The sequence below is a fragment of the Pelodiscus sinensis genome, chromosome Z (genome assembly GCF_052426305.1).
Source record: "Pelodiscus sinensis isolate ZL-2025 chromosome Z, ASM5242630v1, whole genome shotgun sequence".
Lineage (NCBI taxonomy): Eukaryota > Metazoa > Chordata > Testudines > Trionychidae > Pelodiscus > Pelodiscus sinensis.
Window position 1 is genome coordinate 31,612,102 of NC_143085.1, and position 24,059 is coordinate 31,636,160.

Consider the following 24,059-nt stretch of genomic DNA (forward strand, 5'->3'; position numbering starts at 1 on the left):
AATGGTGTTTGCTACTTTACCTCTCACCAGCCTCAAGTGTTTTTTGAGTCCTACGCCTACATGAATAATTCTGGTGTCTATTTAGTTTTTCTTAGCAGCAGTATGAAATTGATATTATGCTTGATAGTATCATTACTGAATAGAAATTAGGATTGTTAGCATATAGTAAACAATACAAATAAGCCTGGGCTTATTGGTTAATCCTATTGACTACACACACTCCCGTGCATTGCTGTTTGTGTATCAGAGCGGGGAGGTAGTAGCTGGTGCCCATGGGGAATCGGCTTTGCCACCTCCCATCAGCCTCTTCCTCTCCCCCCCCCCCCCCCCCCCCGTGCTGCTGCCTCTAATAGAGAGGCAGCAGCATGGAGGGTGAGGGGGGCAGGCAGGAGCTGGTACACATGGGAAGTCAGCTTTTAAGCCAGCTCTCCGTGCGTGCTGGCTCTGTGGAGCAGTCTGTCCATCCACCCCCTTTCTGCCTCCCGCAGAGATATGGAGGACGCAGGCGGGAGCCAGCTTAAGTCAGCTCCCCATGAGCACCAGCTTTGGAGCTGCTTCCTTTCCCCTTCCATCCCCCCACACTGCTGCTTCTATATTAAACATCTGTACTAGGGGCAGCAGGGCCGGGGGGGGGGAGGCAGATGGGATGCTGGCACAGCCCCTGTCTATGGGGAGCTCAGGCCTCCTGTGGACTGGAGCTGCTGCCATGGAACCTTGGCAGTCTGTCCATGGAAAGCCTGGGTCTGCCACAGAAAGAGTCTGCTCTTTGGGATGCTGGAAACCATCTCTTCTCAGTGGGGAGCTTAGGTCCCCCATGGACAGAAACTGCTGCAGCCCCACACTCCTGCCTTTGTATCAGCACGGAGTGGCAGGTTGCTCCCCAGGAATTTGGCTGGGTGTGCAATAACTGCCCACCCCAACTATAAGGACTGTAGAAAATCATGTAACCATTGAGATTTTGTGCAGTTACATGATTATTGAATTAATTGATCCCTAATAGAAATAGCTAAACTAATTAGTCTTTAAATAGTCTTTACTGCTATTTGCTAAAGTTCTGGACAGGAAAATAAGAACATAAGAATGGCCATACTGGGTCAGACCAAAGGTCCATCCAGCCCAGTATCCTGCCTGCCAACAGTGGCCAATGACAGGTATCCCAGAGGGAGTGAATTGAACAGGTAATAATCAAGCGAGCTCTCTACTGCTATCCATCTCCACCCTCTGACAGACAAAGGCTAGGGACACCATTCCTTACTCATACTGGCTAATAGCCATTAATGGATTTTGCTCCATGAATTTATCTAGTTCTCTTTTAAATCCTTGTATAGTCCTAGCCTTCACAACCTTCTCAGGCAAGGAGTTCCATAAATTGACTATGTGCTGTGTGAAGAACTTCCTTTTATTTGTTTTAAACCTGCTGCCCATTAGTTTCATTTGATGGCCTCTAGTTCTTATATTATGAGAACAAGTAAATAACTTTTCCTTATTCACTTTCTCCACACCACTCATGTTTTTATAGACCTTTATCATGCCCTCTTGCCCCCCACTCCTCCTGCTTACTCTCCTCTTTTCCAAGCTGAAAAGTCCTAGTCTCTTTAATCTCTCCTCATATGGGACCCGTTCCAAAACCCTAATCATTTTAGTTGCCCTTCTCAGAACCTTTTCTAATACCAGTATATATTTTTTGATTGAGGATACCACATCTGTAGGCAATATTCAGGATGTGGGCATCCCATAGATTTATATAAGAGCAATAAGATATTCTCCATCTTATTCTCTATCCCCTTTTTAATGATTTCTAACATCCTGTTTGCCTTTTTAACTGTCGCTGCACACTGTGTGGATAGTCTGCTTTGGTCTTAACTACCTTGAGTAGTTTAGTATCGTCTGCAAACTTTGCCACCTCAGTTTACCCCTCTCTCCATATCATTTATGAATAAGTTGAATAGGATTGGTCCTAGGACTGATCTTTGGGGAACACCACTGGTTACCCCTCTCTGTTCTGAAAATTTACCATTTATTCCTACCCTTTGTTTTAACCAGTTCTCAGTCCATGAAATGATCTTCCCTCTTATCCCATGACAACTTAATTTACATAAGTGCCTTTGGTGAGGGTCCTTGTCAAAGGCTTTCTGGAAATCTAAGTAAACTGTATCTACTGGATCCCCCCGTCCACATGTTTGTTGACCCCTTCAAAGAACTCTAATAGATTAGTAAGACATGATTTCCCTTTACAGAAACCATGTTGACTTTTGCCCAACAAATTATGTTCTTCTATGTGTTTGAAAATTTTATTCTTTACTATTGGTTCACCTAATTTGCCTGGTACTGATGTTAGACTTACTGGTCTGTAATTGCCGGGATTGCCTCGAGAGCCCTTTTTTAAATATTGGCGTTACATTAGCTATCTTCCAGTCATTGGGTGCAGAAGCAGATTTAAAGGATAGGTTACAAACCATAGTTAATAGCTCCCCAATTTCACATTTGAATTTTCAGAACTCTTGGGTGATTGCCATCCGGTCCCAGTGACTTGTGACTGTTACGTTTATCAATTAATTCCAAAACCTCATCTAATGACACTTCAATCTGTGACAAGTCTTCTGATTTGTCACCTACAAAGGACAAGTCAGGTTTGGGAATCTCCCTAACATCCTCAGCCGTGAAGACTGAAGCAAAGAATTAATTTAGTTTCTCCGCAATGACTTTATCGTCTTTAAGTGCTCCTTTTGTGTATCAATTGTCCGGGGTCCCCGCTAGTTGTTTAGCAGGCTTCCTGCTTCTGATGTACTTAAACATTTTATTACCTTTTGAGTTTTTGGCTAGCTGTTCTTCAAACTCTTTTTTTGGCTTGTCTTATTACATTTTTACATTTAATTTGGCTGTGTTTATGCTCCTTTCTATTTATCTCACTAGGATTTGACTTCCACTTTTTAAAAGATGTCTTTTTTTTATCTCTCGCTGCTTCTTTTACGTGATTGTAAAGCCACAGTGGCTTTTTTTAAAATTTTCCTACTATGTATTTTAATTTGAGGTATACTTTTAAGTTGGGTCTCTATTATGGTGTCTTTGAAAAGTGTCTATGCAGCTTTCAGGGATTTTACTTTAGTCACAGTACCTTTTCATTTCTGTATAACTAACCTCCTCATATTTGCATAGTTCCCCATTTTGAAATTAAATGCCACAGTGTTGGGCTGCTGAGGTGTTCTTCCCACCACAGGAATGTTAAATGTTGTTATATTATGGTCACTATTTCTTAACGGTCCTGTTATAGTTACCTTTTGGACCAGATCCTGCATGCCACTCAGGACTAAATTGAGAATTGCCTCTCTCTTTGTGGGTTCCTGTACCAGTTGCTCCAAGAAGCAGTTGTTTTTAAGGTATCAAGAAATTTTGTCTCTGCATCTTGTCCTGAGGTAACATGTACCCAGTCAATATGGGGATAGTTAAAATTCCCCACTATTATTGAGTTCTTTATTTTGATAGCCTCTCTAATCTCCCTTAGCATTTCATAGTCACTGTTACTGTCCTGGTCAGGTGGTCGATAATAGATCCCTACTGTTACGTTCTTATTAGAGCAGGGAATTACTATCCATAGTGATTTTATGGAACATGTTGAGTCATTTAAGATTTTTTTTACTTCATTTGATTCTAAATTTTCTTTTACATATAGTGCCACTCTCCCACCCACATGACCTGTTCTGTCCTTCCGATATATTTTATACCCTGGAATGGTTGTGTCCCATTGATTGTCCTCACACCACCAGATTTCTGTGATGCCTATTATATCCATATCCTCCTTTCACACGAGGCACTCTAGTTCATCTATCTTATTTTTTAGACTTCTAGCATTTGTGTACAAGCACTTTAAAAACTTAGCACTGTTTATTTGTCTGCCCTTTTCTGATGTCAGATTCTTTTTTATGTGAATGTTTTTTTTTGTCTGATCTTGCCCATACTTTATCCTCTTTCATCCTCTCCTCCTGACTAAAACCTAGAGAATCTCTATCAATAGACTCTCCTCTAAGAGATGTCTCTATCCGATCCAAGTGCTCCTCTGCACCAATTGGCTTTCTCCCATCTCTTAGTTTAAAAACTGTTCTGCAACCTTTTTAATGTTAAGTGCCAGCAGTCTGGATCCCCTTTGGTTTAGGTGGAGCCCATCCTTCCTGTATAGGCTCTTCCTATTCCAAAAGTTTCCCCAGTTCCATATAAAGCTAAACCCCTCCTCCCTACACCATCGTCCATCCACGCATTGAGACTCTGAAGCTCTTCCTGCCTATCTGGCCCTGTGCGTGGAGCTGGAAGCATTTCTGAGAATGCCACCATAGAGGTCCTGGATTTCAGTCTCTTTCCTAGCAGCCTCAATTTGGCCTCCAAGGCGTCTCTTCTACCCTACCTTATATCATTGGTACTTACATGTACCATGACCACCAGCTCCTCCCCAACACTGCACATAAGTCTATCTAGATCCCTCGAGAGCTCTGCAACCTTCGCACCAGACAGGCAAATCACCATACGGTTCTCCCGGTCATCGCAAACCCAGCTATCTACATTTCTAATGATCAAATCTCCCATTACTAACACCTGCTTTTTCCTAATGACTGGCGTTCCTTCCCCTGGAGAGGTAACCTCAGTGCGAGAGGATACTGCAACATCTAGAAGGAGGGTCCCATCTATGGGAAGGTTTCCATCTGCTCCCGTTGACTGCTCCCTTTCCCTGAGCCTTTCATCCTCCTTTACAGCACAGGGGCTGTTTGACTGGAGGTGGGACAATTCTACAGTGTCTCAGCCTCATCTACGTACCTCTTTGCCTCCCTCAGCTCCTCCAGTTCAGCCATCTTGGCCTCCAAAGCTCATACGTTGTCTCTGAGGGTCAGGAGCTCCTTGCACCAAATGCACACTTACGCCACCCGCCCACAGGGCAGGTAATCATACATGCAACACTGAATACAATAAACAGGATAGCCCCCACTCTGCTCCTGGGCTTCTGCCTGCATTGTCTCCTACAGCTACCTAGATTATTGATAGGGTTTTTAGTTAAATCAGGAAGTTTTGATTAAAACCTGTAAACTAAACCATAAAGAATGGCAAGTATACCATGGCCCCTTCCCAGCTCCCTCTTAAAACTCCCTGTTTGCTGCCCCTGTTCACAAAGCTCCCTGGTTGCTGAGTCGCTGCTTTATAAAGCCCTTGCCTTCCTGATAGCCCGTCCCTCTGACTAAGGCTCAGCCAATGAACAGAGGCTTCTAGATTTCAAACCTTTAGAAGCTCACAGCTTCCAACTGCTGGCCACAGCACATGCTCCTTCAAACAAACAAACCAAACACACAAACACAAGCTCAGCATGCAGGAAGTAACCCCCAAACATACAAACACACACTGCAGACAGCCACTTATCTCAAGGGTCCCGTATTTGCTCCTCCTTTACCTGGAGAACTCCCTCTTGAAACTCCCTGTTTGCTGCCCCTGTTTGCTGAACACTGAACTGGCCAATATTCAATTCATAGAAGTCCGAGCCAGAAACTTGTAGGTTTTATTTTGTTTTAATGGAAGTTGAATTCCACAGAAATAGGATTTGCTACTGGTGTGTAGGCACAAATAGCCTTGTCAAAAGTAGCTATGTCAAAACTTGATTAGACCATTCAAATAAAAGTAAAGTTATGTAAATTATTGTAATGTGTATTCTGTACCTACAGTTGCACCTGTGGATATAGTGAAACAGTTGTCTCTGGCCACTCCTGTCTCATTTTATGACTATGGTCTGACTTTTCTATTGTAAGTTTTTATGAAAACAATAGCAATTCTGCAAAGAACTTCACATAATATACAAACCTCAGACAATTTTTATTAGCACTTCAGAAATGTTTTTTCTGCTTTTATGTTTCAGAAGTGTGATTGTGAAGAGGTACATCGGTTAAAGAAGCTGGTGAATGATTTACAAGACTTGGTAGAGCTCTACAGAAAATACAACTGCAGTCTATCACTCTGTGATTTTGAAAAGGTAATATTGCAGGCTTATTAAAATAATATCTGAGTATTATACGTATAGTTGGCACTTGATTAAAAATCACTGGGTTAGCTAGAATAGTTCGATGGATTACTGAACATAGGATTTTAAGTAAAGAACTGCATGGCTATAATCTCAATTCTGACACAGACTCTATAGTTACATGTACACTTAGTGCCATGTACAGTACTTTCAGCTAGCAGTCTAGATGGTGCAGCACTGCTTAGATGAGCAGGGTACAAACACACCAAACCTCTCTATAAATTGAAGTGCCTCTTCCTACATATACAATGCTATTTTTAGCAGTACAGTGTCCAGCACCTTCTCTCCAGCCACAGTGTACGACGGTGTTTACATAGCTCACTTTGAATTGCAGCATTTGTCATCTACCTGCATTAACTGGTGGATGAACTTGATAGGGCCAGTAGTGAGGGAGGAAGACACTTGCCAAAGGACAATAGATAGTTCCTCCCCTCAGAGTCTCACCAAGTGGCCAGCTGGGGGAGAGAGGTGCTGATTAGGCAGCATTTGCAACTCTCAGAATTTAGCCCAGTGCAGGATCCTTGTAGAGCCTCTTTTGACTCTGTTCCAGCAGCCCACTCTTTCCAAACTAGGAGTAAGAACCCAGCCTGACAGATGCTATGGGTCTAGTTGATCAACTGTTTAGGGGGTCAGGAATGTGGTTTTTTCCATGGTCCAATTGACAGGACTATTTTGTAGTACCTTCAAGCCACATTAAATTGAGGAGTAACACACTTAGTACCTAATAGAGGTATTGGGGTGGACTTGTTTATTCATTGCAATTTGTTAGATTTTCAGTGTGGTTAAGAGACTACAGTGAATGGTTCCCTGAGATAAAAGATCAGGGATTTTGATATTGTGCCTTGGACTCCAGAGATATGGTGAGATCTTGTGGTCTTTGCAGGCCAGCGTCTGCACCCTGAGTCCCCCCTGTGGTGGAGGGAGGGTGATGAGATTTACTTTGTCAATTGCCAGGATTTGAGATCAATAGAGTCTACCCTATTTTATTGGGATATCATGAAGAAAACTCAGGCTCTTGGGTGTGGTGGCACCATGTTCCTCTCCTTTAGCTACCATGACTTCTGGGAACAGAGTCCAGTGATCAGCTGATATTGATGCATCTCTGAGGATAGACATTTCTATCTGTGCAGGGTATTTATGCTGCTCCTGAAAGGAGCCAAGACCCCTGACTATGGAGGTGAGGGTGGGAGGCAGATAGCTTGGCTTGATTTGGTTTAGCGCACTGCCCCGTCAGCTCCCATTGGCCACAGTTCCTGTTCTGTCCATCCACCTCATCTCCATAGGAAGCGGGCGCTGTTGGGTGACGTACCCGGAGCGCGACGGGGGAGGAAGCAAGGCTGATGGCACCGGTGGCTGCGAGGCGCGGGCCAGCCCTGAAGAAAAACACCGCAACGGCCCGGGATCCCCACCGGAAGTGGCCGTGGCGGCTGGACCCGCAGCAGAACTTGCTGGGAAACGTCCGGGAGGGACAAGGATTTGCATTTTGGAGAAAGCAAAAGATCCAACAGGAATATAAGAAATTACTAAAAAAGGAAAGAAAGGTACATACTGAACGGGAAGTTAAATACACAGATATTTACCCAGACCACTTGAAGCATCTCTATTTGGCTGAAGAGGAACTACTTGAGAAACAGTCAAAAAATAAAAGAGCTCTACTTTTGTTGGGACAAAAATACAAAACAACAGTAAAGTCAGATAGGACTCAAAGGAAGTTTAAAAAGAAAACTTCAAATCAAAAAGCAAAAGAAGAATATGAGAAAGTAAAGGCTGAATGCGCCAAGAAGAAAGAGGCAGCAGAGAAAAGGAAACAAGAAAGAGAAGAAGCTCAAAGGCTCTACAAGCAAAAGAAAATGGAAGCATTTAAAATATTAAGTAAAAGGACCAAAAAAGGACAGCCAAATCTAAATTTACAAATAGAATTTCTCCTTCAGAAAATATAACAAAAAACATAGACCAGCTTATCTTCTTTTTTTCAATTAATTAAATGTCTGCTTAAAAAAAAAAAAAAAAAAAAAAAAAAAACTCCATACATGGCAGCATTGGCTGCTTCTGGGAATAGACCAGTGGCATGGGATCAAGTGTCAATCACAATTGACTGGGAGACTTCTCATGTTTGACTAGTCATTCTCATGTTTGACCAGCTGGGTGGCCACTACTGTAGGGCAGAGGTTCCCAAACTTTTTGACACAGGGACCAGTAAATCCATTCACGAGCTTTTGGAGGACCGATAACATTCATTCGCACATTTGCATATTCATTAAGCAAATGATGAATATTCAAATAAGTTGTTTCTGGTCCTCGCAAAGCCCCCAGTGCCAGCTTTAGCAAAGCTTTTGATACCGTCACCCACAGTATTCTTGCCAGAAGGCTAAGGGAATATGGATTGGATAAATGGACTGTAAGATGGATAGAAAGCTGGCTAGGTCAGAGATTCCCAAACTTTTTACTTTAGTTGGAACCTGTTTTTTTTTTTTTTTTCCAGTACTGTTTTTTTCAGCTCAAAAATATAAATGCATATAAAAAATAAGTAAAAAATGAATAAATGTCAGTGTTTCACCCGGTTGCATCACCTGCCCAGCCTGGGCCAGGGCTTGGGGTACCCGGTGCCACACAGGCACTCCAGGAGGCGGGAGCAGGAGCAGATTGGGGGCAGGGTATCTTGCTAGGAGGGAGGGTACAAGGAGGGGTAGGGTTGCCAGGTTTCCAGTTTTGTACCGGACGGTCTGGTATTTGAGGGTTTTGTCTGGGAAACAAATTGAGAAAATTCCAGACATATAAAATGTCCAGTATTTTTTAATTAGGTAAGTTTTATTATTATTAGGTATATCAGTCCGTATCTGCGAACTGCCTGGCTAGTAGATGTGCTCATGCTGTGTGAGTGTGTCTACCAGTCAAGCAGTTCGCAACTACTCTAGGGAGGGCATGGAGGGCAAAATGGAATCCCCGGGGCCGGACTTACTCGTATGCCTAGGTCTGTGTGTGCCCAGGTCAGTCCTGCTTCCCCTGCCCCGCCCTTCTCCCAATCTCCCCCATCCAGCCCTCCCTCCCACCCCATCCCCTGGCGAACCCGTTGCCCCAATCCAGCCCTGCTTCCGGAAGGTGGTTCTCCAGTCGTCCTTCTCCCGATCTCTCCCAGCCAGTCCACCCCATCCAGCCCTGGTTCCGCTGCCCGTCTGGCCACCCCAATCTCCATGGGACAGCTGCCCCCAACCCTGCTTCTGCTGCCACCCACCCTGATCTCCGCGGGACAGCCCTGCTGCCCCTTACCCCGCTTCCGATGGCTGCCCGCAACCCTACTTCCCAGCGGCCAGTTCCCCCCTTTTTCCCCCCCACCTCCTCCCATCCCGCCCCATTCTGCTCCCCTCCCGGCAGCCATGCTGAGGCCCGGTATTTTTTCCCCGCTGCCCGGTACCGGGCCATGGCTCATAGTTTGGGAAATGCTGCTGTAGGGTATTTGGTTTCTTTGGGCAAGGCAATGAATGTTGGGTCCTGGGGTTTCCCTTTGACTTCATTGGGTACTGGATAAGGCCCTTAGAGAAATGAAGGAAGAACCCTGTTCTTGTGCTATTTAACATGCTGTGGAATTCATGTTTTTGTAACTGTGTTTTTCTGCCCCCTAGGAAAATGCAAGTACAATAGTATTTCGCATGATTGATAAAGTTTTGGCACCAGAACTCATTCCGTCCATTTTGGAGAAATTTATAAAACCATACATACATGAACATAAATTACAACAGGATGAACTTCTCTTGCAGTATATAAAGGTATCCATTTTCTCTTTCTTTTTAAAGGGATGCTACTCTAGGCATGAAATCAAGTATGATTGCTATTTACTCTTAAGATTTAGGACCAGCTTCTGATACCCTTACTTCTGGGTACAATCCTGTTGATTTGAATGATAAAATCTGATCTTTAGTGTTTGAATTATGGAATGCTTTTGCCGTAATTCTAAATCTTTAGTGTATTAAACCGTGTTTATCAAATACTCAGGACTTGCTAGAACGCTATCGTACACGGTCTACATCAGTTTTTGAATCTCCGTGGGAGGCAAAAGCAATAGCTGTCGTTGGCTGCATATCTGATATAGATGTAAGTATATTAGATAAGGATATTACGCTTGCCTGTTCTCTTATGAAAGAATTATGTTTATATTCAAGAACAGAATTCATTGTGTGGTAGGAGTAAGAGATGGGACAAATATCATCCTGCCTTTCAGTCAATCCCAGAAGGATTTGTTTTGCTTTGTCTAGTGCCTTTTCCTTTTCCTAGGAAGGTTGTTTAGTTTCTGCTTTCCAGCTGTCCTTATAGGGTAGCAATGCAAGGTGCTGAGTACTTTCAATGATCATGATTTCAGGGGGAGTCAAAATGGTGCCTCTTGGGAGAGTGATTGTTCACTGCCATTATCATTGAGCCACCAGCATTACCTCAGTCTCCATAGCTTTGTAGTTGTATGTTTCTCTTTCACAAGAATTGTTTCATTACCAGCAGTTATGATGCATATAATATTTTATAATATAAAAGTTGCATTGCATGAGCAACTTGTTGAGTTTTAGTCATTTAACAATATTTGGACCTACCTTCAATAACTTTATAAAGCCGTCAGGAAAGCGTGCATGATTTAATATTGCACAGATTGAACCTGTCTGGTCCAGCATAATTTTAGATAGCCGGATGTGCACTTATGGGTGGGACCAAGTTTCCTGCAATCCCATGAAGTTTGTTTACAGCCACTAGTGCTGGTTCTGGGTGTTCTGTGCTGTTATTTAGTTCTAATTTACCTTTAAATGTTTTATAAGACTCCAGTAAGCAATGGAAGTGTTGGTAGTGCTGCTAGACCATATTAACCTTCTCTGGTTTGGCACTGGTCAGGTCCTGAGGGTGACAGATTAGAGAGGTTCAACCTGTACTTAAAGTTTGGAAGAAGCTCTCCAAACCCTTTATTATGATTGCTAAAAGACAGAAACTTAAAAAGAAAAGCATACTACTTAGAAAATGTTAAAGATACATAGCACATCTATGGGAATTATGCATGTAGAACCCTGGTAGAATTAGACTATAAATTATGATACAGGTTGTAGTTCCTTAACTGGGACTCCCTGGTCTAGCAACATCCGTGGTCTGGCACTGACCATGTATGTTCCTGGACTACAGAGCTCAGAAACAAGGAGGTCTGGCGGCGGGTCAGGAGTTCCATAGAGGGCAACAGCAACTCAGCCATGAACCCAGTATATGTGTGTGAGGTAGAGGAGCAGGCAGCACAGTGGCTGCGATGCTCCGGTTCCAGTGGTAGGCTTGGCAGCATCTAAAGCAGGAGTCCAAAGTGGCATGTCAAGATTTAACCCTCCTGCCCTGGGCAGTGCTGCTCTCCCAGAGGGGAAGGGGACGACTCTTCACCATGCACCCTGTGTATCACTTTAGTCAATGCAAACCTTTCAGTGGACTACCAGTTGCTAATGGAAACTCACTGTTGATTACATAATTTCGCCTGAGTCATTTTGCTAGTGCTGCAGCTGGGGAGAATGGATTAAGAGTTTTAAACAGATTAAGAGTTTTAACTTTCTCATGTTAGTTTTTCATATTTCATTTTAAATAAAGTAAAATATTATGTCCAATAAAAATGGTTTAAATGTTTTCTTTCTTTATGGCAGAGGTCAGGAACCTTTTCTGAGTTGAGGGCCACACAAGTGAGAAGCAAAAAAACTCCTCCCCAAATCCCCAACCCTCACCGATGTGGCCCCCAACTGAGACACCTCACTGTTCTGACACTCCAGCCTCATGGGGTGAGGGAAAGGGACAGGGCGGACTGAGAGTCAAGGCTTTTCATAGCCCAGATTTACTTTTCTGGGGTTCTAAAGTTAGTGAATTTTGTAGACCCTCTTAGGCTCTCAGAGAGAGGTACAAAAATAAGGGGTTCAATGTGCGGGACAGGGCTGCCAGCGAATGGGATAGGGATGCAGGAGGTGGGGTAGAGGACAAGGTAAGAAGGGCAGAGTCTGGAAGGAAGTTTGGCGACAGGAAAGAGCATGGGGTGGGGGTGCGAGAGAGAGTTTGGGAGCAGGAGGGAATTGGAGGAGATAAGCAGAAAGGGTGAGAAGGTGAGAATGCAGCCAAATTAGCTAGTTGGAGAGAGAGGCAAAGAAGTGGGGACTAAAGGAAAGTGCAGCCTCTACAAAGTAAAATTGTATCCCCCTTTCACATCTTCCCTCTGCTCCAGCATTGTTCCCCTAAGCTCCATGATCCCTCCCTACCTGATCCCCTGCATTGCCCCATGCCCTTCAGTGAAATCCCTGCCCCCGAATCCTCCTTTGCTCCCTCCCCCCATACCATCACATCCCTGTGCCCCAGCTTCCGTCCCCACCCTGCCGGTGAGTAAGGCAGAATCTTTTCCCTGCCCTGCCTGGCTATTTGCCTGCAGGCTGTGGCTCCAGGACCGGGGCAGGCAGAGCCCAGGCTGCCATGGGCTGGCTCTAGCCTGGCTGGGCGCAGCAGGGCACGGAGAAGGGGCTCCTTGCCCCCGTGCACAGCCCGCAGGGAGCAGCGTGGTGTACCCTGGGCCCTGGCGCGCTACATTTGACTGGGTGGCCCGCCCTAGCCCTGCCCCCTCCCAAAGCAGGAAGCCAAGCCTGTAGGAGGGAGGGACAGGGTTAACCCCTGAGCTTCTGGGATCTGCCTGCCCAGGCTGAACAGAGGCAGCCCAAGGGACTGCGCCTCTCCCGCCCCAGTAGGAAGCTGGAGCTAGTGCTCCAGCATGCAGCTGCATGGCTGAGGCTGGAGCCACAGCATGAGCTCCCCACTGCATGGGGCGGAGGGGCAGGACTGAGCTTCCAGCCCACATGCCAGTGAAAATCTGCTCTCATGCTTCTTTTGGCACATGGGCCAGGGGTTGCCAACCCTGATCGAGAGAGCCCCGGAGCAGCAGTGGGGGCAGGCTGGGGCCCTAACACTGTGGCAGCCTGGGTCAGGAGAGGATGGACTTCCCCTGATTTGGCAAATCTCCTCATTTGGGACCAGTCAGGTCCTGAGGATGCCAGACCAGTGAGGTCCAACCTGCAGTTTGAGGGCTTTCAAGGTGTGTCTTTATTGTGTAAAACTTGGGGATACCCTCTTATATAAATGAAGGTTGTGAAGGGAGAAGTCTTTCATGTCTGAGTCATGGGTAAACAATACTTAAAGGAATTATGTAATTCAGACCTTCGTTTTCATAGAAATTTGCATTGCTTTGCAGCTGATATTTGATGCAGTACTGCAGATAATGAATAGTGCTCTGGTGCCTTGGAGCGCAGCAGTCGAGCAGCTGGTGAAGCAGCATTTGGAAATGAACCATGTCAAGTAAGGGAACATTCCTTAACTCCTAACACCTATCTCTTCAAAATCTCAAAGATATTGTACTCTTTTTTGTTTTTTCTTTCGATTAGAATTCAGAGTTGAACTCTTTATTTTTAACTATGTGCCATTAGAAGAAGCAAAATTATTAATAGTGACATCTATTTGTAGAGTGAAGTTATTGCAGGAAAGTTACACGCTAATGGAGATGAAAACACTGTTACGGGGATATGGAATAAGAGACACTAATCTTTTAAAGGACAAACATATGATAATGGTAAGTGTTGAGATGTTATTTATATTTTTATTTTAATATATATTCAAATAAAAAGTACTATGCAAGATTTCGAGTGTTTTGATATGACTGTAGTGGCCAGATTTTGAGAAGATCTTAGCTTCCATTGTTCTGCTATTTCTTTTCAAAAGTCTGGCCACTTCCTTTAGATATCTAAATACGAATCAAGCTCTATTAGAAAAAAATCAGATTGCACAAAGAGAATCCAGAACAGAAAAATAAAATTAGCAAGACAAATGTAAATTTCAGTTCCCACTCTCATGCTTTCAGGCTGCATGAAAATTTAAGAACTGTTAAAATGGCTTGCGGGACTGAATTAGAAGTAGGCATTTGCATTTTATTGCTGAGAGCTGTTCGGAAAGATGCTTATTAGTTCTTCTTCAAGTGCTTGCTCATGTCCATTCTGATTAGGTGTATGCGCGCCGCGTGCACGGATTCCGGAGCTTTTTTCCCTTAGCAGTATCCATAGGGCCAGCAGGGAGCCCCCTGGAGTGGCGCCGGTATACCGGTGCATATATACCCCTGCTGGCCCTCCCACCCCTCAGTTCCTTCTTACCGCCCGTGACGGTAGCTGGAGCGTGCTTCAGGCTATTGCCTATCTCTTAGCAGCTTATCTCTTATCCCTTGTATTATAGTTCGCAGTTGAAGTTTCCTATCTAGTTAAGTAGTTGTTAAGTATTGTAAATAGTTATTTAGATAAGGGAGCAGTGGAACCCTCCCGTGAGGGGAGGGCATGCCAGGGCCCCAGGGCTTCAAACCCTGTGCCTCCTGCTCCAAGCCCATGCCCTGCGGAGATCCCCATTCTGACTGCCTAAAGTGTCTGGGCGAGGCACATCGAGCTGAAAGCTGCTCTATCTGCAAGAGCTTTAAGCCCAGGACTAAGAAGGAGAGGGACTTCCGGCTGAAACTCCTGCTAATGGAGTCGGCACTGCAGCCTCAGGGCGAGGAGCGGCCTCACTCTGCCCGCAGCGCACCGACGGCGGCACCGTCGGACAGCAGGGCACCAAGGCGCAGATCGCCGTCACCGGTGCCAAGGGCCTCCAAGAGCTTGAGGGACGCTCGGCAGAGAGGAGTGCCCAGAAGGTGCGCCCTAAGGAGGGGCACCTTTCTTCTAAGTCCTCTAGAAAGAGGCACAGCCCGGACAAGGGCAAGAGCCCTAGGCAGCCTGTGGGGCTAGGAGAGGTCTGTCGGCCTTCCACCCCAGAAACTTTTGAGGCGGCCCGGGACCTCATTCACATGGCTGTGGATGAAGGGGAGGGCCCGGTGCTGCAGGAGCGGACTGCGCCAGCGCCAGCCTCAAGTGCCCCCCAGCAGGACAGGGCTGGGTCGTGGGACCCTCTGGGCAAAGGGGAGGCCTCGGCCCAGCAGCAGCAGTTTCCCCCGGTGCCGGGGAGAACACCGGCACCGGAGCTGGGACGAACACCGGCACCGACCCCGGGCCCGCTCCCAACGGCACCGGCAGCGACTCCGGGAGCATGTGGGCTCACAACGCCAACAGCACCGGTGCAGGGTCTGGTGCCGCAGACAGCTCCCTGGGCGGTGCAGGGCCCGGCACCGTACTACGCGCCACCTGCGGTGCTGCAACAGGCGCCCCGCACGGCACCGACGCTGATGCCTCTCCCGGCACCGATCCCTGCTTACTCCTTGGGAGCACAGCAGCAGAGCGCGGCACCGATGCACGTGACGGCACCGGAGGGGTACGCACCGGTTTATCAGATGCATCCAGGCGCGGTACCGCCGCAGGAAGGGCCTCCACTCATGCCACCACCGGCACCGCGAGTGGTGCACAGGGGCAAGCCATCGGCCATGGCAGAACAACGTAGGGTGCAGGCTTCATCGGCCCCTCCCAGGTCAGCATCAGAGTACTCTTCGGAGTCGGAGGCTGAGTCAGCGGCTTCGACCGGGCCCTCATATAGGTCGCGGCCCTGCCATAGGTTCCGCTCGTCGGTCAGATCATCTCACCGGGAGCCGATGGTCCAGCAGCAATCGCAGGGGCAACACCAGTGGGCTTTCTGGATGCCCTGGGCATACCATCAGGCCCAGGGGCCTCCCCCTACGGGGCCGGCAGCGGGGTCATCTCGAAGAAGTAGCACCCCGTCTGCCACCCCCTTAACAGCCCCCCCGCCTGGAGGTGGCTCGCCCATGGCGTCGGGGCCGAGACCCCCGGTTATTGGCCAGGGGGAACCGGGGCACAGATGACCGAGAAGGCAATCCCCTCAAGGGACTTCTCGTCATCCTTGCCAGACGAGGCCCTGGCCGACCCCGCACCTCAGCCCCTGTCTATGGACTCCAGGGCGCATCAGGAGCTGCTTCGAAGGCTGGCGGTTAATCTTGCGGTCCAGCACGAGGAGGTTCACGAGGACTTAGATCCGATGGTGGACATCATAGCGGCAGCGGGCCCTGGTCGAGTGGCGCTCCCACTGAATAAAACGGTGGACAAGCTGTCTAAAACCCTGTGGCAGATGCCGGCCTCTATTGCACCGACCCAGAAGGGGGTCGAGAGAAGATACTATGTACCCCAGGAGGGGCATGAGTATCTATTTACCCACCCGACTCCGGGCTCCATAGTGGTTCAGGCCGCTGGGCAAAAGGCGCGCCAAGGGCCTCCCAGCCCCACCCCAAAGGCGAAGGAGCCTAGAAGATTGGACCTGCTTGGCTGGAAGGCCTATGCCACGGGGGGCCTCCAGCTACGTATAGCTAACCAGCAACTGATGCTGGGGCGTTATGCTTTTAACACATGGGCTTCTATGCAGAAATTTGCCAGCCAGCTTCCTCCCGAATCCCGCCAGGAATTCGGGGCCTTGACGGAAGAGGGACAAGCAGTGGCGCGTACCTCTCTCCAGGCGGCCTTGGACGCAGCCGATTCAGCAGCCCGCACCATGGCCACAGGGGTGGTGATGAGGCGTAGTGCCTGGCTGCAGGTGTCTGGCATCCCACCCGACGTGCAGACCACCATTCAGGACCTGCCCTTTGAGGGGCCGTCCTTGTTTACATTCCAAATGTATGACGGTGGTGGCCGTGTTCCTGAGGCGGCAAAGGGTCCAAGTGTTCCCATACCTGGACAACTGGCTCATAAAGGGCAAGTCTCGAGAACAAGTACTGGACCATGTCTTGAGGGCCAGGGCTCTGTTCGAGGGTCTCGGCCTCCTCATAAACAAGGCCAAGTCACTGCTAGAGCCCAGGCAAGTCATAGACTTTGTGGGGGCCCATCTGGACTCGCCTGTAGGCAAGGCGTCCCTACCAAAAGACAGATTTACAACCATTCAATCGCTGGTAGTGGGGCTGCAGGAGTTCCCGACTATGACGGCGAGGACCTGCATGAGGCTGCTAGGCCACATGGCGGCGGGCACTTACGTGGTCCAACACGCCAGGCTACGCATGCGCCCATTGCAGGGGTGGCTCAAGGTAGCGCACAATCCCTTGAGGTCGCCGCTGGATGCGGTGGTAACTATCCTTCAGGACATTCTGCGCTCGCTGGACTGGTGGAAGGACGAGAGCACGGTGTTTGCGGGGGTCCAATTCACCAAGCTGTCCCCGTCTGTGCAGCTGGTCACGGACGCTTTGGACATGGGATGGGGCGCTCACCTGGGCAACCTCAGGACGCAAGGTACGTGGTCAATAGAGGAGGCTCACCTCCATATAAATATCAAGGAGCTGCGGGCGGTCAGGTTGGCCTGCAGGGCGTTCCTTCCCCACTTACAGAACAGAGTGGTGGCAGTGCTGACAGACAACACTACGGCCATGTTCTATATCAACAAGCAGGGTGGGGCGCGTTCCTCTCCCCTGTGCCGGGAAGCCCTAGATCTATGGGAACTGTGTATAGCCCACGGTATTTTCCTGGAGGCATCTCACCTTCCGGGAACCAGGAACGGGCTAGAGGACAGGTTCAGCCGTTCGATCCAGGCGCACAAGTGGGTGCTAAGGTGGGATGTACTTCACGAGGTCTTCCAAAGGTGGGGGTTTCCCCACCTGGACCTGTTGGCAACCCTGAGCAACGCCAAGTGCGGAGAGTTCTGTTCGTACATGGGGCATGGTCTGGGCTCTTGGGGAGATGCACTGCAGGTTAGCTGGCCCAGGGGCCTACTCTATGCCTTCCCCCCGTTCCCTCTGATCCACAACACACTCCTCAGAGTGCAGAGGTTTAGGGCTCGGATCATCTTGATAGCGCCAGTATGGCCTCGACAGTACTGGTTCACCACCTTGCTGGATCTGGCTGTGGAGGGCCCGCTCAGGCTACCCCTAGTGGCAGATCTAATCACTCAGAGCTGCGAGGCTGGGGTGGCTCTCCACCCGAACCTTTCATCTCTCCACCTAGCAGCGTGGCTCCTCAGTGGCTCTCAGTGACGGAGCGAGCCTGCACTAGAGCAGTCCAGGAGGTCCTCTTAGAAAGTAGAAAGCTGTCCACTAGAGCTCTTTACGAGGCTAAGTGGAAGAGGGTTACTTCCTGGCTGGAGGGCAGGACGCTCGCTCCAGGTGAAGGGGCGGTTCCGACTGTCCTGGAATTCCTTCTCCACCTGTGGAAACAGGGCCTGGCCACAGCCTCACTAAGGGTGTACCTGGCGGCCATAGCGGCCTTCCACGCCGGGGGGGGGGGGGGCAAAGGTCTATCTTCGCCAACCCCTTGGTTAAAAGGTTTCTAAAGGGAGTCGACAGGTTGATGCCATATGAGAGGTCTCTGGTACCGGCGTGGGACCTTAACTTGGTCCTGACTGCCCTTATGAAGCCCCCGTTCGAGCCCCTAGCTTCATGCTCCCTGACACACCTGTCTTATAAGGTAGCTTTCCTTGTGGCCATTACCTCGGCCAGGCGGGTGTCTGAGCTTAAGGCTCTCACCTCAGAACCACCTTACACGGTGTTTTTTAAAGACAAGGTGAGGTTGCGTCCGCACCCGGGATTTCTTCCCAAGGTGGTCTCACACTTCCACATGTCCCAGGATATTTACCTGCCAGTGTTTTACCCCAAGCCACACGCGTCGCCCAGGGAACAGGCTCTGCACTGCCTGGACGTTAGGAGGGCGTTGGCTTTTTATATAGATAGGACACGAGAGTTTCGTAAGTCAAATCAATTGTTTATTTCAGTGGCGGAAAGGATGTATGGGTAGCCAGTCTCAACGCAGCGTATATCCCCGTGGATTACTTCCTGCATTCGACTGTGCTACGAGGGCGCAGGTAGACGACCGCCGCGCATAACAGCACATTCCACTAGAGCCCAGGCAACGTCGGCGGCGTTCCTGGCCTGCGTGCCGATCTTGGAGATCTGCAGGGCAGCAACCTGGTCATCAGTGCACACCTTTGCAGAGCATTATGCAATCACGCAGCTGACCAGGGAGGATGCTACTGTCAGGACGGCAGTTCTGTGTTCTGCAGAATAATAAAATAATACTTAGTCACCTTCCGACCCCGCCTCCGGAGGGGGGACATGGCTAGGGACTCACCTAATCAGAATGGACATGAGCAAGCACTCGAAGAAGAAGAAGAGGTTACTTACCTCATAACTGTAGTTCTTCGAGATGTGTTGCTCATGTCCATTCTGCATCCCACCCACCTCCCCGTGTCGGAAGGAGCCGGCAAGAAGGAACTGAGGGGTGGGAGGGCCAGCAGGGGTATATATGCACCGGTATACCGGCGCCACTCCAGGGGGCTCCCTGCTGGCCCTATGGATACTGCTAAGGGAAAAAAGCTCCGGAATCCGTGCACGCGGCGCGCGTACACCTAATCAGAATGGACATGAGCAACACATCTCGAAGAACTACAGTTACGAGGTAAGTAACCTCTTCTTCTTTCCATAGTTAATGCTACCACATGATAATGCTATATAAAGAAACTGAATACAAATGATATGATTCAGATGATTGCAAAAGAAAGAACATGTAGTTCTGCATTTTTAATACATATAGGCTACGTCTACACTGGCCAGTCTTGCTCAAGAACATATGCAAATGAGGTGTGGCAATGATTATCGCCACACTTCATTTGCATACTTAATAAGCTGCCATTTTACGCAAGGGGCTTTTTTGCAAGAAGGAGCAGTCTACACTGCTCCTTCTTGCGCAAAACGCCCAGCTTATTTTCAAACAGAGCAGCTCTTGCGCAAGAGGGGATTTTGGCGCAAGAAGGAGCAAAAGCCCCTTGCACAAAATGGTGGCTCATTAAGTATGCAAGTGATGCACAGTGATATTCATCGCTGTGCCTCATTTGCATATGTTCTTGTGCAAGACTGGCCAGTGTAGATGTAACCATAGAGTTTTGCAGTTACTTCTGGTTTGATGCACTGTCCTTTTTCTTAATGAGAAACTTGGTAAAGAAAAATTCTTTTCAATACAGATCTCTGCAAAGTATTTGAAAAGCAGTCTTAGTCAGGTTCCCCTTACCTCCCAATAAATCAATGGCAGTTTGATCATTTTAGAGATGATCTCTCTGGTATTTTTCATGTCCCTTGGGTTCTGACTACAATTATGGCTATGTGTAGAATACAGACACTGAACACCCCTGCAACTATGATCTCTGGAGGGGCTATGCTGGGAGTGCTCATTCAGTGTAAACTCCAAAGAATAGAAAAGACCATCTCAAAACTGGTGGTTTAATTTAGCATTAGATTTCACCAAGTCAGTAATCAAATAACTTCTCTAATGTCTTACTCGTTACCAAGACACCAAAATGCATTTCCCTTTAAGTCAGGGGTGGGCAACAATTTTTGCATTGGGGTCTCTTCACAAATTTTGGTACATTGTCGTGGACCAGCTCTGGGTCACCCAGAAGGGACAGGGATTCAGGCAGAAGGGGTAGGACTGGGGCTTCAGGGAGAGAAAGTGTGTGTGTAAGTGAAAGACAGTGTGTGTGAGAGAGTTTGATGCAGAGTATGTGGCACAGAAACAGAAGAACATGCAGTAGTGATTGGAGGGGGTGTGAGACAGTGACACAGAGTGTTGGCTGGCTAAGTTTTAGAGCAGCCATGCTGCCTCTAAAGACAAGCTGTCCTTCTGTGTTGTCTCTCCCCCAATCCCTTCTGCATTCTGAGTTGCATGTGTCAGAGTGGGGCAGCTCTGCTGACTGACTCTCTTCCTCTACTATCCTTGCTGTACAGAGATGCAGTAGAGGGACAGGGGTATAGTTCATGCTAAAATGCTCATCTGCGCACAACAGTTTCTTTCTCTGCTCACCTCCTGGAGAGCCGCACAGCAGCACTTGCTTGGCAGATGGCTACTCTGGCGGGTGGGGCCAGCTGAGACAGTGTGGTGAGGGAGCTGCTGGAGCAGGGAGCTGGGACTGGCTGCTTGGTGGGGGGAGGCGCCCTGATCTGGTGGCTGGGACTGCTATGTGACAAGGGGGCCAAGGCCTGTTCTGGCAGCTGGGGCTGAGAACAGGACCTGCTGCATGGCGGGGGGAGGGGGGGCGCAGGAGGGCAAGGTCCACTCATGGTTGGAAAATCTTAAAGGTAACCCTGGACAGCGGGGCACCTTAAGTCCAGCTCTTCCCTCCACCTCCTGTACAATTAGCAGGAGAATCCTGGAAGCAGCTTGGTTGCAGGACTATGCAAGGTTGGGATGGGGCAGCTGAATACACTCTGCCAGCTGTAAGTATGCACTTCTGCTAATCAGCTGGATGGACTGGATAGAAGACTTTAGTGAGCCGAAATGTTTGGTGAGCTGTATCTGGCCCCAGGGCTTGAAGTGGCCCACCATGGCTTTAAGCAGTCCAGCATTTGAGTTCTTCCCAGATAGTCAGTCTAATATAATGACGGTTATTGAACCTTATTCACCATCTATTTAAGTTTGACCAATCCCAAGAGGTCGAATATATTGCCCACCTGATCAGTGAATATTTCAGATCTTACCCATGTACATGCTTACAGTCAATCCTTATTAACTAAATCTAAAATGTATTAGTAAGAATTGCTATAGTTAAAGATCATTATGAATACAATTCTTACGTTAGTTTCATAGCAGAGATAGTGAGGCCGCTGACTTGTAAAAATCCATACTAAAATCAATTAAAAAAGTTATAGTGCAATAGGCTTGCCTGTGTGCAGTATGCTCAAATTCTTTCATAAGAAATTCCAAGGGTCTTGTGACTTAGACTTTCCCTGACAAAATTTAAGCAGGTCTGAGATAAAACAGGATCAGCCCCAATTTTCTTCTATTACAGAAGCAAGCTGTGGACACAGCAGAACTTCCTTGGCTTAATAGTAGGTAAAATGTGTATAAAGCTAATCCTTAATTCCTAGGCATGAACTAGAAAACAGTTGCATTCATTAGCATAGCTCTCTACATACTCAAGGAGTGTCTCCTAAATCTGCACTATTGTTATCAGTATTGTGAACTGCCACCTCCCTGCTGCCAGAACTTTTCGCTGCTACAAAGAAAGGCTCTTGCATTGGGGAAAGAATCAGGAGGAAAGACTGGCAGTTCTGCTTCTAAATGTTTCCAGCAAAATTTAATATCCATGTCTGTGTTCTTGTTTCAGAGACTGGTGAAATACATCCTTACACAAGATACCCCTTCTTCTTTGGCAGATGCTTTGAAAATGGCCGCAGCATATATATTACCAACTGTGGAAGTCTATATTTTGAAGATGGTGGACCTGATTCAGCAAGATAGGGTATGAAAGTTTTCCTAGTCATTTGATCTCTATCTCTAAAAATACTTAGGAGTCTACTTTTCAGAAATGTGCAGTTACTGGAGTTCGACAGATGTGTGTAAAATTTGTATAATCCTACTACTTGCACTGATTGCAGCCAGTATTATAGTGTTGACAATCAAGCCTATATTTGTAGATTAAAACATGGGTAAGTTAAATTTAACATAGTATTCCATGAACTAATGCATAGTCAGTGAAAGCATGTGTACATTGCAGAAACAACCATGTTTTGAAATAAGATAGAAAACATGGTGAATCCTCTTTCATTCACCACCAAAAAGGATGAGAACAGTGTTCTGTGCATGTGGACACACTTGGAGTTCAACATTATCTGCTATATTTCTGAGAGAGTTTGTGTGTATCTCTATTCAAGAACTCCTCCTAAATGGTAAGAGCTAGGACCATCAAATTTGAGATAGAGCTTCGTCTTAAAACATAAAGTGAAGTAAGGATTTGGTTGTGCCCAGAAAATGGGATGTACCTGGAATGAATTTCCCTTTTTTGTATAGTATTATGAGATGCAATCGCCAGGCAGGTGAAGGGAGCTGACTGGGGGCACCTCCCACCTTCCAGACGCCCATGCCGGGAAGAGGGACCTGAAACCCAGATTTGTATGGGAACATTACTGGCTGATGCCTTCAGTAAGGAGTGAGGGAAAGTGCAGCATTTGGTACATTCCTCACCTCCCACCTTCCAGATGCCCATGGGGAGGGCAGGGGGCAGATGAACCTGGACTTGCCCCAGCAGGGGGAATATGTGCCCTTCCCATAGCTGTGCCTGCTGGAGCTGCAGCAGCCATGGAAGGTGCTTCTCACCTGGCCCCAAGCTTCTGCGGTGACAGACAGCTGGGGTAGTCCTTGCTGTCTGGGGTAGCCTATATACTGAACCCTTCATCTCCAGCTCCACCTCAAAGCAATGATTTAAATGAAGCATGTACATTTTCATTTTCCATAAAACAACAATTGATTTAAGGAACCAAGCAACAGCAGATACATCTTCTAGTTAAAAATAAAGTGCTTCAGAAATCTTCAAATAAGCTTTGCTGCAATTGCTGGTAAGTGTACTGAACTTTCTCCACACCAGCAAGAAAAGTGGTTATTTTTGGCTTGCTAGTGTTGCCATATTTTATATGGAATGTCAAAACATGCCAGTTTCCTTGTTGCAAAGAGGGCCTAAGAGTTGGAGTATCCCACACTCGATTTTTTTATAAAAAGGATTAATGAGCCACCCTGTACTGGCACAAACACCTCCTTCTGCCTCCCTATGAGTAGCACAAGGTTTGCTTTACTGGAGAGCTTTCTGATTGGACAATTTAAGTCACAGTTCACTACAGCACATCTTAATTTCTATTGATGTTTGTGGGATTCAGGAATGTGCTGAACCTTTAGCGTGCAGGAATTGAACATTTAAACACTGCAGCTTTATGATAAACTGTTTCGTCACTGAATTGCTGGTCACCTTTATCTATGATTATTTTTGCATATCAGGGTCTGGGTCTAGGATACTACTCCCTGTAATGGACCTGCAGTATGATAGGCCCTTCTGAAGAAAGGAGCCAGACAGGCCATTTCAAAAGTACAATTTCTCACCTTAAAAATCTGAATGTCACTTTTTCAACACTAACTAGCCTCTTCTATTCGGACCCAAATATGGGTTGCCATTGCATTTCAAAAGAGTCGCCAAGTGTCTCCCCAGATGGCTCTGCCCTCTCCTCTTCCCCCCGTTTTTTAATTGCCTTGGGTCACCAAGTCTTCCT

General features: G+C 47.5%; 1 protein-coding gene and 1 pseudogene across 7 annotated transcripts in view; both read left to right on the plus strand.

Moving 5' to 3' along the window:
- KNTC1 (kinetochore associated 1) overlaps positions 1-24,059 on the plus strand; it is a 146,529-nt gene that overhangs the window by 52,829 nt on the left and 69,641 nt on the right. For all 7 annotated transcript variants that reach the window (XM_075898678.2, XM_089775156.1, XM_075898679.2 and 4 more), the window contains 6 exons: positions 5,888-6,001; positions 9,670-9,813; positions 10,040-10,138; positions 13,275-13,378; positions 13,544-13,649; positions 22,130-22,264. In XM_075898678.2, coding sequence (XP_075754793.2) covers positions 5,888-6,001; positions 9,670-9,813; positions 10,040-10,138; positions 13,275-13,378; positions 13,544-13,649; positions 22,130-22,264 — 702 coding nt within the window. The remainder of the gene's footprint in view (positions 1-5,887; positions 6,002-9,669; positions 9,814-10,039; positions 10,139-13,274; positions 13,379-13,543; positions 13,650-22,129; positions 22,265-24,059) is intronic.
- Positions 6,057-8,001, plus strand: LOC142818519 (thyroid transcription factor 1-associated protein 26 pseudogene; annotated as a pseudogene).